Source organism: Notothenia coriiceps, unplaced genomic scaffold, assembly GCF_000735185.1.
Source record: "Notothenia coriiceps isolate Sejong01 unplaced genomic scaffold, NC01 NC01_scaffold00036822, whole genome shotgun sequence".
Lineage (NCBI taxonomy): Eukaryota > Metazoa > Chordata > Actinopteri > Perciformes > Nototheniidae > Notothenia > Notothenia coriiceps.
Window position 1 is genome coordinate 66,484 of NW_011369523.1, and position 17,812 is coordinate 84,295.

Genomic DNA, 17,812 nt, shown 5'->3' on the forward strand with positions numbered 1-17,812 from the left:
ATTGTTGAAACACCTTCTAATCTCCGTTAGCTCCGAGCTAGCACCAGATGCTAACAACAACCCACGTAACTCTCTGTCTCTCTCTCTCTCTCTCTCTGTCTCTCTCTCTCTCTCTCTCTCTCTCTCTCTCNTTTTACACGTTGCTTGACTGCCTGCCCACATATCTGATCCAAACATAGTAACGTGTATTTGGGAAAATAATTATTTAAAGTTATTTAATAATTGTGACATTTATTGTACTTTTTGATGGATGAATGATGCTCAAAATGAGGGGGCAAAGAATACAACTGAGGGGGCAATGCCCCCTTTTGCCCCCTCGTGGTGCCGGGCCCGGACCCGACAGTAAAACTAAACATATCTATAACTAGTTACGTTAGTTTGAGAGGTAATTAAAATAGCTACGTGTGATATTCTAACCTGAAGTGTGTGTTTTGCTCCGCTCACCGCTCCTCCGTGACGATGACCGCTTGAGTACAAAAATAATAATAAACACATTTCAAAAGTGGGGGGCACACAAATGGGATTTTGAAAAGTGGGGGGGGACATGTCCCCCCTGTCCCCAGTGGAAATTACGCCCATGTAAATCCCAGCCATCTTCCTCCTCTGCCTCAGTCCATTTAGCCATGCTGGTTAAGTGCTGAATCAGCGCTCCGCAAGGCTGTACTCACAGTCAATTAGTCGGACCTTGTGGTAAACCCCGGACATTTCGCCTTTATGCTCTAGAATTTGCATCGTGGAGATCTCCCACGGCGCCAGAGCCGACTACAGTTGTGGGAGCCTGAATTATCTAAATGGGGCAAATCTTGTCAAATCACACGAGAGAACAGTGTATTGTGTACTATAGTCGCTCAGGCCACCACATGCACAACCATGTGTGTAAACAAACAAGTACACAGTGTGCTCATAATAAAGGGAGAAAATAGATTTAATTGCATGCTGAATCATGAGTCCCATCGCTGCATTAAGAGAGTCAATAATTCATAAGCAATAATCAGCACAAAGTGTAACTACAGAGAGACTTACTGTGGTACAGAAACACATTTACCCACTCACAACATGCATCTCACATTTGACCCCCTTGAACACCTGGCTGAACATAAATCAGTTTCAGTGCGCTCACCTTTACACACTGGCCCATACTCTGTAAGTGTAGCCGCCCATAAAGCATTCAGCTGAGCACTCGCACTTACAGCACGCTGATAAATCACTTCATGTGACACGCCTCCGCATGTAACCCCGCAGATCGCTCTCACACAGGGCAGCGTCCCAAATACATGCCTTTAATGAAGACATAAACCAACAACGTGAGAGTTCATTAGCTGGCAGATAATATTGCAAGCAAGTTTTCCAATCAGTCATCACATTTATGGAGCAAAATGTGTACATTTAAGATATTTAATATCAGTTTTTTCAGTTTTTAATACAGAAAACTAGGAAAGTTCCCTGAACCAAAGGGGATATGTTCAATTTGCTTTTAATTATCATAACAAAATAACATTTGACATTTAGAAACCAGAACATGATTGGAACTTTTCAGTAGGGCTTCACCTCATTTCCTTAAACTTCCACATATTTTCCCCAATAATTGTTTGGTCTATAAAATGAATAGTTAAAAGTGCCAGTTTCTCAATGTCCATTGTCATCTTAACAAATGTTTAATCATTCCAAAACCCAGCAATATTCAATGATTTTAAATAATAAAACAAAAAAAATTACATTAACGATTAATTGATTACTAAAATAGTTTATAGAGTATTTTTCTACTGATCTGTCGATTGGTTGACTAATCTTTGCAGCTCTATCTCTGTATTAAATGATAACAAAATATAAAAAATGTCTTCAAATAATTAGGGTTACAGAAATAAGGTGGCTGAGCAGTTTGTAATCTTTTGAATTGAAAAAAATACCTAATTTGAGAGCATGTCCAACTTCTTCTAGGGCCGGGACTAAAGGCAAGGCAAGGCAAGTTTATTTATATAGCACCTTTCAACACAAGGCAATTCAAGGTGCTTTACAAAAAATGAAAGACATTACGAAAATGGCATTTAAAATCAGTTATTAAAAAGCAAAGATAATAAAATAAACATTAAAAGAAAAAAAATACATGGATAAAAGTTACAGTGCAGTTTAAGATATGAATGGTTCAATTAAAAGCAGCGGCAAAAAGATAAGTCTTCAGCCTGGATTTAAAAGTAGTCAGAGTTGCAGCGGACCTGCAGGTTTCTGGGAGTTTGTTCCAGATATTTGGAGCATAATAACTGAACGCTGCTTCTCCATGTTTAGTTCTGACTCTGGGGACAGACAGCTGACCAGTCCCTGAAGACCTGAGAGATCTGGATGGTTCATAATTTAGCAGGAGGTCCGAAATGTATTTTGGGCCTAAACCATTCAAAGCTTTATAAACCAGCAGCAGTATTTTGAAATCAATTATTTGACACACAGGAAGCCAGTGTAAAGACTTCAGAACAGGAGTGATCCACTTTCTCAGTGTCAGTGAGGACTCGAGCAGCGGCGTTCTGAATTAGCCGCAGCTTTCTAATAGATTTTTTAGTGAGACCTGTGAAGACACCATTGCAGTAGTCCAGTCTACTGAAGATAAAAGCATGGACAAGTTTTTCCAAATCCTGCTGTGACATTAGTCTTTTAATCCTAGATATATTCTTTAGGTGATAGTAGGCTGATTTGCTAACTGTTTTAATGTGACTGTTGAAGCTCAGGTCAGAGTCCATGACTACACCTAGATTCTAAAGATAATTATTAACAGTTAATCTGCAGATTATCTTCTCAATTGATACATAAACCATAAAGTGATGTTATGAAATTGCTCATGTAATCCATCAAACACTCAAAACCAACTTGCAGTTAACAATCATAAATAAAGCATCACACCCTTATAATGAATAATCTCCATGCAGGATATTTTGCATTTATGTTTGGAAAATGATTTCCTTCTCTCTCCTGAGACAGTTTTCTTGATCAGGCGTTCAGTCGTTACCCTTTGGCACCCAAACAGTCAAAATGTATCGCTGCTCATTCCCTTGGAAAATTACATTGGAGGACGTCACTGGGACAATTCCTGTGTGACCATCTGCTTCCTCGTGATTGTCCCTCCTGTCCAAGTGGCAGTGGAGTGGAGGCAGAGCGAATGACTCCTCTAAATAGAAACATGATCGAGAGAAGTGAGTAACGGTCGGATTTGAGAGTGGATCTGGATGCAAATGTATCAGAATGTCCTATTTGTTGAGATCATTCTCTCAAACTTTCAATTTGTTTCTGTTAAACTTAATGGGCAACTCGACATTGAATGGTTGACAGTTTAATATGTGTAGTGCTCTTGTTTACCAAATAGGCCTTTGTGATTGTCTCATTTGATTTCCTTTTTTTTTATGGTGGGGCTATGAGGTAGATTACAGATTTTGACTGAAGCACAGAGGGAGAGAGGGGGAGGGGGAGGCAATCAATCAAAACAGCTATTAGAACAAGGAAAGCTTTGTTAAACTTGCTTTGCGTGTCTCGAACGATACGAAGATTGAGAAAAACAGGTTGGTAAGGCAAGAAAAAGGGAGGATCTGCTGAAAAGGAAGGGGGGGGGGATGCTGCGTCGCAAAGGACCAATGTACATAGCATGCTGCAGTAATCCGAACCGAATACAAAGCAAGTGACACGTGTACAGTTCACTCACCTCCACACAGTGTTTGTTTGTCTTCAGAAAGGTTTGAAAGGACTGCAGCAGGAATGAAATGGAGGGTACCTGAACGCTGCAGAGCTGATACAACACTGTGACGACTGGAGAGCAGTGTATGGATTTAGTGTGTGTGTGTGTGTGTGTGTGTGTGTGTGTGTGTGTGTGTGTGTGTGTGTGTGTGTGTGTGTGTGTGTGTGTGTGTGTGTGTGTGTGTGTGTGTGTGTGTGTGTGTGTGAGCTCGATTCGACTGTAGCGTGTCAAGGAGTTGAGTCATTCAGGGAATGTCTGAAACGGAAGTCTGTTTGATGATTTAAATTTGACCAGGATCACTTCCAAGAGCCCTAACCTCAGAGTCAGTGTTTCTAACATTTAGAAAATAAAGTATATCCGAGGATTACCCCGAGCACAAGCTAATTATATCTCGTAGTTCAGAGCCTATACTCCTTCTAACCTCTGTCGCTCCTCCTTATTCATCTCCTGCTACATTCAGCTGTTTGATGAGCCTGATGTGTTTCGCCCATTGCAACACATGCAGCAATCCCGTAACGTCCCTTTACTTCTTCCAGTCCCACCCTTTCTCCACGCCTCGCCTGTCTTGCCCTTCATTATCCCGCAGCGTCCCGTGTTCAGTGACCCCTAACAGGGTCTCACAGTCTTTTACTGCCTGTCTTGTCTCGGACACTAACGTCCTCCTCCACCAAAGTCAATTGGATTTCCCTTGAGGCGAGACGTTCCTGTAGGACAGGAATAGGGGAGGAGGACCACAAGAATGTGATCTCTCCTCTGATATTACCTTCTTTCTTTTGTGAGTCTGTTGTTATCAGCTGTCATGGATCCGCTCTTTATAATGAGCGGTCACCAGAGCATTGCACCTTGTTGATCTTCACTGTTCTGCAATGGTAGAGCAACCAGAATCAAAATGTCTGACATGTTAATGTAGTACCAAGAGAATGCTGCTGCAGATTCATGCCAATATCCATTAGTCAAGGTATTTTCTGGTAAAATTCCCAACATTTGAACATGACAGCTCCTTGAATTTGAAGATTTGTAAGATGTTATATCACTGTAAATGTAATGCACAACCAAGCAATGACATCATTATTAGCTTTTAAGTCAATACAACAAACACTCAGGTTAGCAAACAGCTGCCCATTTACACTCATGAAGCAACTTCATTATTTATTTGTTTGTGTCCATTTGATGAATGTAAGTCCAACATTACCTCTACTTTTTGCTCTTATTTTGGGCTCCACCTACCTTATTCTCCTACACAAATATGAATAACATTATACAATTTGTAGGATTAGATTCCAATCTTGACTTTCTAAAACTCTGTCAAAATCTATTGATAACAGATACATGTTATCATGCCCAAAATGTTTTTATCTTATGAAATATATTGGCTTTTAGTCCACATTTGTTTTCAAAAGCAACATTTCCCCTGCAGTCCAAATACTGTTTGTTCTGCTGTTTGACGCTCTTAAAGTGAGGCAGGTAACTTCAGTAACAGGGCGGTTTATCAGCAATATACTGCACCAGATAACATTTTTATACTAAATTTCAAAGAAATGTATCCAATATGAATCTGCTTTCACTTGGCATTCCATAAGTAAATGTTGAAGAAATAAACAGCTTGGCACCTTAAGGTTGCTGATAACGATCCAACAAAATAAAGTGCCAGTTATACTGAATTATTTTCGTCAGACATAGGTTTATTCTAAAAAAAACGTCAATACTAGCTTTGAATGTAATAAACAAATACATTCAGTTTAGCCCTATTGCTTTCCATGTGCTAATTGTAATTAATGGACTTCATGCGATATGACGCCCTGAACACTGTCGCTGTGATTAACACTCTTCGACACGTTTCATGGACCACGCCAGGATAACTCTAACTCACATGAGGACGCCTTGGGGTAGGGGATCATAAACGACTGAAAGCCACTAAAGTAATTCATAATTCAACACTGAGAGAAAATGCAGCAGTTAAAAAACTGAAAGACATGTTTTCTGAACCGCTCTCTCTCTCTCTGCCTTTCCACTCGGGGTTTCCGCTGGTCCGTTTCACACGCCATGTCCCGAGAGCGAACTCTTCTGACATTTTAGCTATTCTCTTTGTCTTGTTCAAGAGTGTTTTACTGCCCTGTTTCTCCGAATATAATGGCGATGATGACAACAGGGATGATGACGATAGTAAAGCGAAGGCTATTCCCGTAAACCCACCCAAGGTTATACTCACACTGCACGCTAAGTGGCTACTTTAAACGTCTCTGAGCGATGGCCGCAGCCGTTCACCTAAGATAATAGATTCATCTTCCCCCGTGCAAGTCTAACCCAGTGCTCGGGTTGCCCTTCAGGAACACGTTCTGTATTTCAAATCGCTTAGACGTCATGCCTCATTCACGTGCCAATTTCACATCATCCTTCAATGTCTTCTTATCGTTGCTGACTCAGCAATGGTCCCCCATTAGCTTTGCCTTCATGGGAAAGACTGACGTTGATCGTCATATTAATGCTTATCAAACATCCCCATCAGAACATCAGAACCAAAGATCTGTTAATCAGAAGCACGGCCCTTTATTTGTCTCGAAATCTCTGTCAAGGTCACAAAGCCCCCCCAACATCTTGAATGTTAATCTTCCATCTCACAATCGCATCTCTGCTCCTCCACACTCAGCCTGTATGCCAGCTGTAGGAGCAGTATTTGGCTTAGTCCTGTCCTTGGTGCCTGAAAGCAGAGGCTAACGCAGTGGTTGTCATGGTGACAGAGAGCCAGGCAGGGCTGTGGTAATACTGTAATGATAAAGCTCTCCTGGATGCTGCCGCAGTAAACACAGCGCCACTAGGGTCCCGTTAAGGAAGAGCGCCGCCGTGCATGCAAAACGCCTGCAGGGCTGACATCGCCGCCGAGCATCTCTCCGTGGTTATATCGTTTACATTCATGCTCTCCCAACACCTCCTCCTTTCTTCTTCTCTATCTCTTTATTGCACTCTCACTCTCTCCGGTGCCCCTGCTCTCTCCCCTTGATTGGTTCACGTCATTGTATTCTCTCCTGTGCTCGTCTTTTCATCTGCTCTACCTCCATTCCTTCACTCGCTCTTCCTCATTCATCCGTCGAAACACAATCAAACGCTCTCTATCATCAACTTCCTTTCTCTCTCTCTCTCTCCCTCTCTCTCTCTCCAGAAGCACTTTCTCATTTGCTTCTCTCTCTTTGTCTCTCCGTCTCCGACTCCGGCTCTTTTCAATTTATGTTGATGATCTTTGAAAATCTAATTTCAGAGTCTGGAGAGCGAGGGGAGACTCTATTGGGCCTTGAAGGTCATTGGACTGCAGGTGTCAGGCGTTTACTGTAGGGGATTCAAACGATACACTGTGCCTCCGAATCATATATTCATACGCCCGTCCACATGCATACCTTCATGACGCAGCGAGGAGAGTGATGGAGGGAGAGAACAGACACAAAGTGCTCGAGGAGATAAATAAGTGTGAAGTGACAGATTGCTACTCCTCCTTTTATCATCTTCCTCTACATTTCGCTTTCTGTCTCCACTCATCCCTCTCCATCGCCTCAATGCAGAGCTCATGCAGTTTCCTCTCACTATCTGAGATCAGCAAGCGTGCGCACACACACCTCCTGTGCCCATAGGCTGTTTGTCTCACATTGTGAGTCATGTCCACACACACACACACACACACACACACACACACACACACACACACACACACACACACACACACACACACACACACACACACACACACACACACACACACACACACACACACACACACACACACACACACACACACACACACACTCATCTACACCTGATGTGTGGCTTAAGGTTACATTTCTTAGCAGTGTGTGTGTGTGGGGGGGGNGACAAGTTGATGATAGGAGAGAAAACAAAAGTAAAGTTAGGTGCCTTTGAAAACCTGCAGTCCCTTTTGTCCTCGAATCATGGTGTGTGTGTGTGTGTGTGTGTGTGTATGTGTGAGTTTGTGAGTTTGTGTGCGTGTGTGTGTGTGTGTGTGTGCGTGCGTGCGTGCGTGTGTGTGTGTGTGTGCATGCGTGCGTGCGTGCGTGTATGTGTGCGTGCCTTATGGGAACACACACCGCAGCTGCCGGCCTCCCTGACTACCAGCCGTCAAACAAAGAAAATTCTTTTCAGAACCGACGGAGAGATGATTAAATTCTCCATGCAAGGAGTTCAAAAGCAATAAAAAATGAAATGAAAACACGGGCGACGTGCAACACAAAGACCTCATTGTTGCCTGGCTTAGGAATGCGTGTGTGTGTGTGTGTGTGTGTGTGTGTGTGTGTGTGTGTGTGTGTGTGTGTGTGTGTGTGTGTGTGTGTGTGTGGGCAGAGGCCTGGAGGAATTTTAGTTTTTGCATGGAGACAAAAGGTGGCCTATGAGAGCGAGAGAAAGAGGATGAGGCACAGAGAGGGAAACAGACAGACACACACACACACACACACACACACACACACACACACACACACACTTGAGCCCCGGCAATAACGCCACCACATGTGAACACAGGCACATACAGTACACACACACACACACACTCATCTACACCTGATGTGTGGCTTAAGGTTACATTTCTTAGCAGTGTGTGTGTGTGGGGGGGGTGCTTCCTGGTCACACTGCTTGACATGCTGCTGCATATTTAAAAAGGACTGACTGCTGTGTTGCATTGATCAATATTGATTCAATGTGTAATCAACTGTGCTCTGCCATTGTGAACTACTGCATCATTTAATTACTGAAACCATGAATGAACCTTTGTTTCATCACCGGCAGTATTGTATTGTACAGCGTGGTCAAAGTAATGGAATTATAGTACAGTACGTTAGGTTAAAGCTTCACTTAGCATGATGTTAAGCCTAGTGTTGATGTGTGCCCTTTAAGACCTGTATTTATTTCCGTTAAATAGGTACGCTGTCATTGGTGAGTCAATCTTTCAGTCTAACCGTCGTTGAGGAGTTCACTGTTTCAGTCTCAGGCTGTGAGGTTGACATACAGATGTGTGTTATTTCCTGTGTGTTAAGGATTTCCCACCAGAGTTTCCACCTGACACCAAAGTGTAATTTAGAGAACGAGGGCCGATCTGCAAATCAGAGGAGGCTTGGCGGTTTCATCACAAATCTCTCGTGTGTTCGCTCATCACACTGTACAAGCCAGACAAGAGAAGAACGCTTTCAGTGTGGGAGTATGTTCATTTAGTGAAAAATAATAGATCAGGGCTAATTGTTGTGGAAATGTATCTGTGTTTATTTAAAATGATACAATGGTCTAGATGAAATATAGTCAAAGCCTTCCTCTTAGATTAATCTTTACTTTATAGATCTTTCTCATGACCCCACATTGATTTTTTGATCAGATGGCAAACATTGAAAACAGACCTGCCAAGATGTTTTGAGTTTTAGATGAGCCTTATGAACACTAGGCTGAACTACATATGAATTTGATTTGTTCGCGAATATATTATTTTGAGCGCATCTATTTATTTTAGTCCACTTAGGATAATATTGTGAATCGAAATGATTTTGGCCAGGATAAAGGTGACATTTTCCCACGATCCCATTCTTGTCATTAAATGGATATATTTGATATTATAGCACATCTTACTAACTGTAGCTTTGAGTCATATGTATTCATTTCAATATACTGTGGTTCTTACAATGTATTATATGTAAGGAGAATACACAAAGTACTTCCTATGCCCCTTTTGTTGACAGAAGTTACTTATAAGGCCTGTCATATCCTATTAGCCTTAAGTCTCCTGATAGTTGTTTTAGTTTGTCTCATTCTTATCAAATCAAATCAAATCAAGTTTTATTTATATAGCACATTTATAAACGATTTTTGGTCGAGCCAAAGTGCTGTTCATATAATAAAAATAGCCTACAGCCTGAGACTGAAACAGTGCAAATACAACAGCACAGTTTGTTCAGAATATCAGTATGAGAAAAACAACACCCTCTATCCTTAGACCCTCACATCGTACAAGGAAAAACTTCCAGAGAAAAAACCCACAGTTTGAAGGGGAACAAATGGGAGAAACCTCAGGGAGAGCAACAGAGGAGGGATTTATCAATATGTATTCTGTTGTTGCTGTCTTTGCGTGACAGCCACATCACTTTAGATAAAATCACTTTTATCAGAACGGTAATTCACCTTAGTAAAAGTTATTCTCCGTTTGAATTATGCTCCAGATTTAGTCTTTCGGCCCTCACCTCCTCTGACTTTCATCGCGCTCTGTCCTTTCTGGTGGATTGCTTCAACTTTTCCCTTTATGCTTCTCTACGATCCGCATCGTCTGGTGTCCCTCCCACCTGTCCACCCCCTCCTGTGTCTCCACCTGTGTAGCCTACTTAGATAAGTTAAGATGCCACTGCAGTTCTTCCACTTGTGTTTTTATCCATAGTGAAGGTCTAACAAAGCATTCAAAAACTCACTTTGGGGATATTTCTCCATTTCATCCCTTCGTAAGCGTGCTGCTAATCTTGAGATTAACCTTTATTAATGTGATTGTAAGGAATAAAAGCAACTGTAGGAAAAATAAGTGCGTATCACTTCAGGGAAAAACTCTCCTCCATGCTCTGATTTGTACATCTGAAGGTTGTCTGAGTTTAGCGAGTGAGGGGGCATCCAGAGCAGGTCCCACCGGGGCTATCCTGCTTCCCCAGGACCGGGGGCTGGTATAGGGGTGGAAGGAGGAGGGTGATTAAGAACCTCAGTCTGTGTGTGTTCATGATACAGAGGGGAAGAGCCCTGCAGTCTGAGAAAGTAGGTCAGACACCATCTAGTGTCTACATAACGTAGACAGAGAAGGACAGGGAAAAAGGCGGGAGAGATTTGGGGTTATTGAGGGTAAAGGAAAAAACTGGAGCAACCTGATAATGTACGTTTTCAAACTGTCCAGTTTACAGAGGTAGTCCTTGAAAAGATGTTGTAATTTTTGTGTTTTAATTGCACCTTATATAGATACTAAAACAACCTATACGTTTATACACATTGGATATTGACTTACACTACACACTGACTTTCCTGGAAGGTCACTTCTTTGGCTAAACGCTCGTCAACTAATCTCCTCAATAAATGCGGCGCCTCAGAGTCTTCTACTTAGTCCATTTCTGTCATGAAGGCACTTGGAGAACAAATGTGTAGACACTCATCCAATTTTCAACTCAAAGGAAAGCTGAGAGAAAGAAAAGCGAGACCTTCTTCAGAAAAAATAACCTAAACTGTTTCATTTGCTTAGTTTAAGGCTTTAAGTATGTTGTGTTTGATATTGCTTAAGTGCATAACGTCGAAAATACACATTGACAGACACGCATTATACACTGAAGGCACTCAGGCTTCTTATATATGGGTGCCACTCAAGTATGAATTACCTTTCTCTTTTGCTCTTGAGGCCATGTCTGTTTTATTATTCATTTGATAAAGCTCAAAGTTATGCTTCTATAAATACACTGCAGGGCTTGTAACAGATGGAGAAACTGTGCTGTTTTCATACACACACTGGTGTTATCAAACTGCTCTCATGAGATGGCAAGTAAAGGGGCTACGGTAGAATAATAACCTGGGAAAAGATCACACTGATGGTCAATGCTAAGGAAAATTGTCTTTGAGCTCTGAAAAAGCAAACGAACCTAAAAGTCATTTAGAATACAACAGCTTATTTTGTTGTACTCTGTCCCGATGATTTACCACAGAGGAGAGGCTTTTTAAATTAGATAAGCGAACGTATACAGTAGCTGTAAGACATAGTATCAAATTGATGCCACTTGTAGAAGATTTACTAAAACCATACTCCTACTATATGGAGGGGGTTAGAGGCATCCCAATTAAAACATTGACTCTGAAACAGGACCTTCAATATTATTTGTTTCCTTTATTCGGTTACAATAACTGTACATTGGCGAAGGCAGCATAAGCTTTACAATTTACAACGAAGATATTTAAAAGCTTTGACACAAAATTCTTGATCTCCTAAGCACATTAATGAAATGACTCCTACGATTGGAGGTGGATAGATTATTTATTTCTGCAGTTATATAGATGTAATGCCTCAATTTGTTTGGATTATTCACGACTTTCAAACATGAAACGTTGTTTAAATGTATTTTGCTAAACCCCACATTTCAGATTATCAGGAGGAAAATCAACACATTTCAGAAAATAAAATGCTACTCAGACCATCAATGAAGGGAAGGGGCAGGAGGAGAGACTGCATGTAGTGAAACGACAGCGTCGTACACGTTTTTCTTAATATTCAAATAACCTGCATAGTTCAATGGCTCTTATTCAGGGTCTGACATCGTACTGTAAGACTGGAAACACATGTATGTTTTATGAATGTCTCCTACCTTCGCACAATTCATTTTACAACATGGACCACACAATGTGCTCTGGGATTGATGTGTGGTATTCCTCTCTTGTTTACTACTATAGCACACACATGATCAGTTATTCATTGATCCTATCCTAACAGGTTTCTCCCCCTTGTCATCCCTCCATCTTCTCCTGTGTCCTCTCTAGCAGAGTACCACAGATAAGTTAGTAGTATCATTCTATTCATTTATAAACCCATTTTTTATTTTCTGTTTTGGATTCAGGATTAACATTCATTTATTGCGATGTTCTCTCCTTTTGTTAAGCATTTTTCTTCCTATTTCATGTTTTAAAAAATCTTTATTGCCTTAGAAATCTGAGCTGAGACCCTACATTTTCGGGTCAGACCATTTTCTTTAATAGGGGTCAGTGCTCTAATTATTAACCCAACAGTATGTGGCATGGTTATTTATATTTTCAGAGTATGCTAATATGAGAATAAGTTGATCATTTTAAAATGAAACACATAGTACTATTAATAATTGGATTAATTTATAATAATTTCACATGGCACACGATGAGACATTAGACTGACAGCACATGTATTTTCATAGCTTCATCCTACATCACAATCATTTATGACTGTCAGATATCATTTGATCAGGCTGATTATCTTTGGACTTTGATCACAATGGGTTAAATTATGCCAAGGTCCTTTTCAGGGCAAATCTGCATGCCCTGTGGTTGGTAAAAAATCAAGAATGGGTGTAAAGTTTTGGGAAGACCTCAACATAGATGACCATTACAACATGAGAAATAGCAGTTTTCTGTAAATAGTATAGAATGTAGCATGTGTGCCTGTAGGAGGGTCGCACATCCACCAGTTGTTTGTCTCTGCTGTTGTCTTTAGGTATTTTTGTCTATGCTTCTCTTTATCCTCTTTGCCTTGCCAAATGTTCTTGATTTGCAACTGACTCTTTCTCCTTCTGCTTGCTTCCCTTTTTCTGCTTTCTCTTCCTATCATTTCATTTTGTTTGCTGATTTCTTTATTTCTTCCAGTATGTGGCATTTGGCTCCCTGTTCTTCATCCTCATCTCCATCTCCACTTTCTGCATGGAGACACATGAGGCCTTCAACACCATCCTGAAGAAGACGGAGAACGTCACGGTGGGCAACATAACCACGGAGGAGATTGTATACGAGGTGGTGACCGACAGCTGGTTGACATACGTGGAGGGCGTGTGCGTCATCTGGTTCACCATTGAGGTCATTCTGCGAGTCACCTTCTGCCCAGACAAGCTTGAGTTCTTCAAGAGCAGCCTCAACATCATCGATTTCATCGCCATCCTGCCTTTCTATCTGGAGGTGGGCCTGAGCGGTCTGTCCTCCAAAGCTGCCAAGGATGTCCTGGGGTTCCTACGAGTCGTCAGGTTTGTCCGAATCCTACGAATCTTCAAGCTGACCCGCCACTTTGTGGGTCTCCGTGTCCTGGGCCACACCCTGCGCGCCAGCACCAACGAGTTCCTCCTGCTGATCATCTTCTTAGCCCTCGGTGTCCTCATCTTCGCCACGATGATCTACTATGCTGAGCGGATTGGCGCAGACCCAGACGACCCAACCGCCTGCGCCCACACCGCCTTCAAGAACATTCCCATTGGGTTTTGGTGGGCCGTTGTGACCATGACCACGCTGGGCTATGGAGATATGTACCCGGAGACGTGGTCAGGGATGCTGGTGGGCGCCCTGTGTGCCTTGGCTGGTGTGCTGACCATTGCCATGCCTGTGCCTGTTATTGTCAACAACTTTGGCATGTACTACTCTCTGGCTATGGCAAAACAAAAGCTGCCCAAAAAGAAGAACAAACATATCCCAAGAGCACCACAACCAGGCTCCCCCAACTACTGCAAACCAGATGCCCTGGCTATGGCGACTGCATCACCGCAAAGGCTCTTGGGAAATGTCCTTGGTGGAGTGATGGAGTCTGGAGGCATGGGGGGTGACTGTCCTCTTGCCCAAGAAGAAATGATTGAGAGTAACAGAGGTGAGATATTTTTTATTTTACTTTAAGTCTTTTTATTTTAAATATCTTTTACAATGAAATCTGGCTTGCTTGTTTCAAGGGAAATATTTTACTCATGATGGTTTTAGGAATGCAGAGTGACCATTTTAGGGGTTCAGTGAAGGATAGAGTGCAAGAGACCGAGCGAGAGTACTATCAAGAAGGGATGCATAGTTGATTTTGGATCCGCCCCAGAGGAATCACTGGCCCATCAGAACTCATGTGTTATTGATGATAAACTAGTTGGTCCAAAATGGCCTTAAGGCACCCATCTGTCAGTGAAGAACAAACACTTGAAGCAAAATGAACTCAATTATCCAATAAAACGGCTTAATGCATCTCAATTTGGGCTGACTGCACATATTCTTTCTGGCATTAGCAGTAAAATCAGGAGGTCATTTAACGCTTTGTTTGCTCTTTACATGCATTACTTTACCGCCTTAGTCATCAGTGAGACAGAAAATATTGGTTTCATCAGTGCTTTTACTACCTCCCGTCTGCCTGGCTTCCCTCCAGACTAAAAAGGTTTCCTGTAGGCTGTGTCAGTAGATTTTTTAAGTAGGAAGTTGTATTACTCAAAGATTTGACAACTGGCTCCAAGAGTGCTAGTAACATATTTTATAGTAAGGCCTCTGTGAACGTGTGGGTTACTACAGTTAGCATTCCCAATCATTAATGGACATTAATTACCACTAGACATGCTTGATGATTTACCGATGTGCAGCCCTACTGTAAACACATGTAGTGATTGCTTAAGTTACTGTTTTGTCAATAGAACACACGCTGAATTACAGTAATATCACACCTAAAGATTCAATTTAGCGTGATGGGAAACATATACAATCAAGCAAATGTGTACATTATTGTTGCTGTTACTATTTTCCTAACAAATTATTTAGAAAATGCTCATTGATGACAGGTTAGTCCACAGTTTACACAAGACCAATACCCAATTTGGCAAATATAAGAAAAAATGTATTGGTTTGACATTTATTTTCTTTTGATTTATTTAAAAAAAAATTGAGTTTTTTATTTTTCTGCATTGGGTCATTTTACATTTAATGCTTAAAGTAAATTTAGCTAAGTATAGTTACTCACTTTAACTCAAGCGATGACTTCAAATGCAGGACTTTCATTGGTAACAGAGTATTTTTACTGTGTGGCATCCTGTAAGACACACTATGCTCTTCTCTATGGTTTCCCCATAAAACTCCCATATGAAGATCCTGTATGTGATTTTTCTTCCACCTGTTCTCTAGATGCCAAGCAGAACGGCGACGCAGCCTCGGCCGCGCTAGCTAACGAGGACTGTCCCACCATCGACCAGGTGCTGAGCCCAGACGAGAGGAGTCCCATTGGGCAAGGGCCGACCCGGGAACGCTACCAGCAGGACCGTGCCTGCTTCCTGCTCAACACCAGGGAATTCCGTGCCACAGATGGGAATGTGCGGAAAGGTACGTTTCACACCAGGAGACGAATACGAAAACATGCAAATCTTACGTAAACAGATCCACACAGCAAGATGCCAGGCACCACATACTGCAAACATGTATATAATATACATTCATAGTGCAGCTGATGCTAATACAGGCTACTGTATATAAGATACAAACATTTAGAGAAGGTGGGTTGGAAGAAAAGCACACTTTGGATGCCTCAATTACTGATAGCTCTCCATTACAGCACACACACACTCATGCAGTCACACAACACATACACACGTCTTCTGCTCTGCTTCTACTGTTTCCACCTCTTCACATTCATGTTGATTGTGTTTCCATCACTGCGTGGTATCATATTTTATTTCATCAGTCAGACAAGATTATCTGTCCCTCTACTTCTCTCCTTTTAGTTTCTCTTCTACTCAGTCATGTCTTCCATCTCTCCATAGTGTGTGTGTATTCTGTTCCCTTCATTCGTGCTCATTCATGAACAATCTAGATCTTTCTCTGTCTTCTGGACTCAGTAAGTTGACCATGCATTAATTTTCTCTCGTCAATTCTGTTTCTCTCTCTCTCTCCTGCCTTATTTTTCCCCAACCCTCTCCCTCCTTTCCTTCCCTCTCCCTCCTTTCCTTCCCTCTCCCTCCTTTCCTTCCCCTCCCTAACCTGGTGCACATCCTCCCTCCTGAACCCCCCTACTCCTCTGCCCAATATTAAATCCCATGCCCACAATTCCCCTCCTTCTTTTCCTTTTTGCTACACCCTAACTCCTAACCTTTTTGTTTGTTTTACCCCATGTGCATTACCTTTGTGCTCATGATAAACCTGACACCTTTATTCATTTACTACTGCAATCCAATCACCACCACTGCCGCCAACCTGCACCAAAACACTCCCTCACACTCCCTCCAAACTTCCAACACCCCCTTGTTGACAACAAACTAGACTCCACAGCCCTGGCACCCAGCCCAGACTCCCCTCTGACTGACGATTGGTATAAGATGGAAGGGTCTCTGTTAACGCAGGACCTCAATGCAAACTCCACCTCCTCCTGGATCAAACCGTAGACCAGAGGTAACACTGAAGAAAAGATAAGCTTAAAAACGAGCCCGTAGCTTTGTCAACTTTTGACTGAAAACATAGGAGACTTTAAATCTGGCTCTCAAACACATACTGTAGCATGTTTTACACTTACTACTTACTACACCAGTACAGCACGCACTTCAACACAGACGTAGCTTCACACACTAAGCATGACGTCAGATCACAGATACACCACCACATCCACATTGTTGTGTCTACATGTTCAGTGGGGTTTGAAGTGTCACCCTTGAAAAGTCTTGAGAGTGTGCTGTCAGATTTACATTTGGAGAATGTCACTAACAGTTTAACCTAATGTAAGTTAGAGCTTAAATCTGTTCGAAAAGGTTTTGGGGGGAATTTTAGGGGCTCATTTTCATCCGATAAAACCTGAACACCGCTTATGTCCTACCTCAGCAACAATCCGATGAACAATGTGCAATATGTAAAAAAAAAAATTGAAAGAAAATGGGATTGCTCTGTGATACACCCACAACGAGAAGTGTGCGCAAACATGTGTGTCTGTGTGAGGGCGCACAACCTGCATACAAATAATAGTGCAGTAATGTGTCCATGTGCAAATACACCCAGCAGCTTCAGGGAAAAGAACCCGTGTCCTGTGTCAATAACTAATAATAAAACATAACACTGAAGAAGATTGAACGGGAACAGCGGGTCACGTTGTTGTCTGATGTGCCTCTGTGTTGTTGTTGTCTCTCTCTTCAGGTTGTGTCATATCACGCGTGTGTATGTGGGCTTTTTCATTCTTACGTGTTATACACTGTGTCTCTGTCCTCTCAATGCCGTCTGAGTGTTGTGTTTGTGTCGTGGTGTGTGGCTTAATTTTGTTTTCCCCTTCTACTGTGTGTATCCGTGTTACTCCCTACCCCACGGACCTCCACCTTGGCAAACAAAAGCACTCACTGCAATTTATAAAAGTTTAAACACACTCGTTCTACAGTGTTATATTTACATAGGTACATTGTGCAAAGGTTACTCCTCAGGTTATGGCACTTATTCTGTGCTTGAGTACATTTTGTGCTTAAATGTGTGCGTAGATACAAGTACATATGCCGTATTGTATGTAGAATCAATTGGCGAGCCTTAATAGCTTCCTGTGCAGTGTTTTATGACAATCATATATCCAAGGCTAAAGGTCACTGGGGTCAGTGGAACATCTGGGTCAAGGGTTAG

General features: G+C 42.0%; 1 protein-coding gene across 4 annotated transcripts in view; it reads left to right on the forward strand.

The window, feature by feature from the left end:
* LOC104964185 (potassium voltage-gated channel subfamily C member 1-like) overlaps positions 1-17,812 on the forward strand; it is a 53,840-nt gene that overhangs the window by 22,219 nt on the left and 13,809 nt on the right. For 2 of the 4 annotated variants that reach the window (XM_010792910.1, XM_010792908.1), the window contains exons 3-4: positions 13,097-14,078; positions 15,356-15,550. In XM_010792910.1, coding sequence (XP_010791212.1) covers positions 13,097-14,078; positions 15,356-15,550 — 1,177 coding nt within the window. Of the gene's footprint in view, positions 1-13,096; positions 14,079-15,355; positions 15,551-16,483; positions 16,613-17,344; positions 17,366-17,812 lie in introns of all 4 variants that reach the window. The other 2 variants (XM_010792909.1, XM_010792907.1) reach the window with 2 other exon arrangements.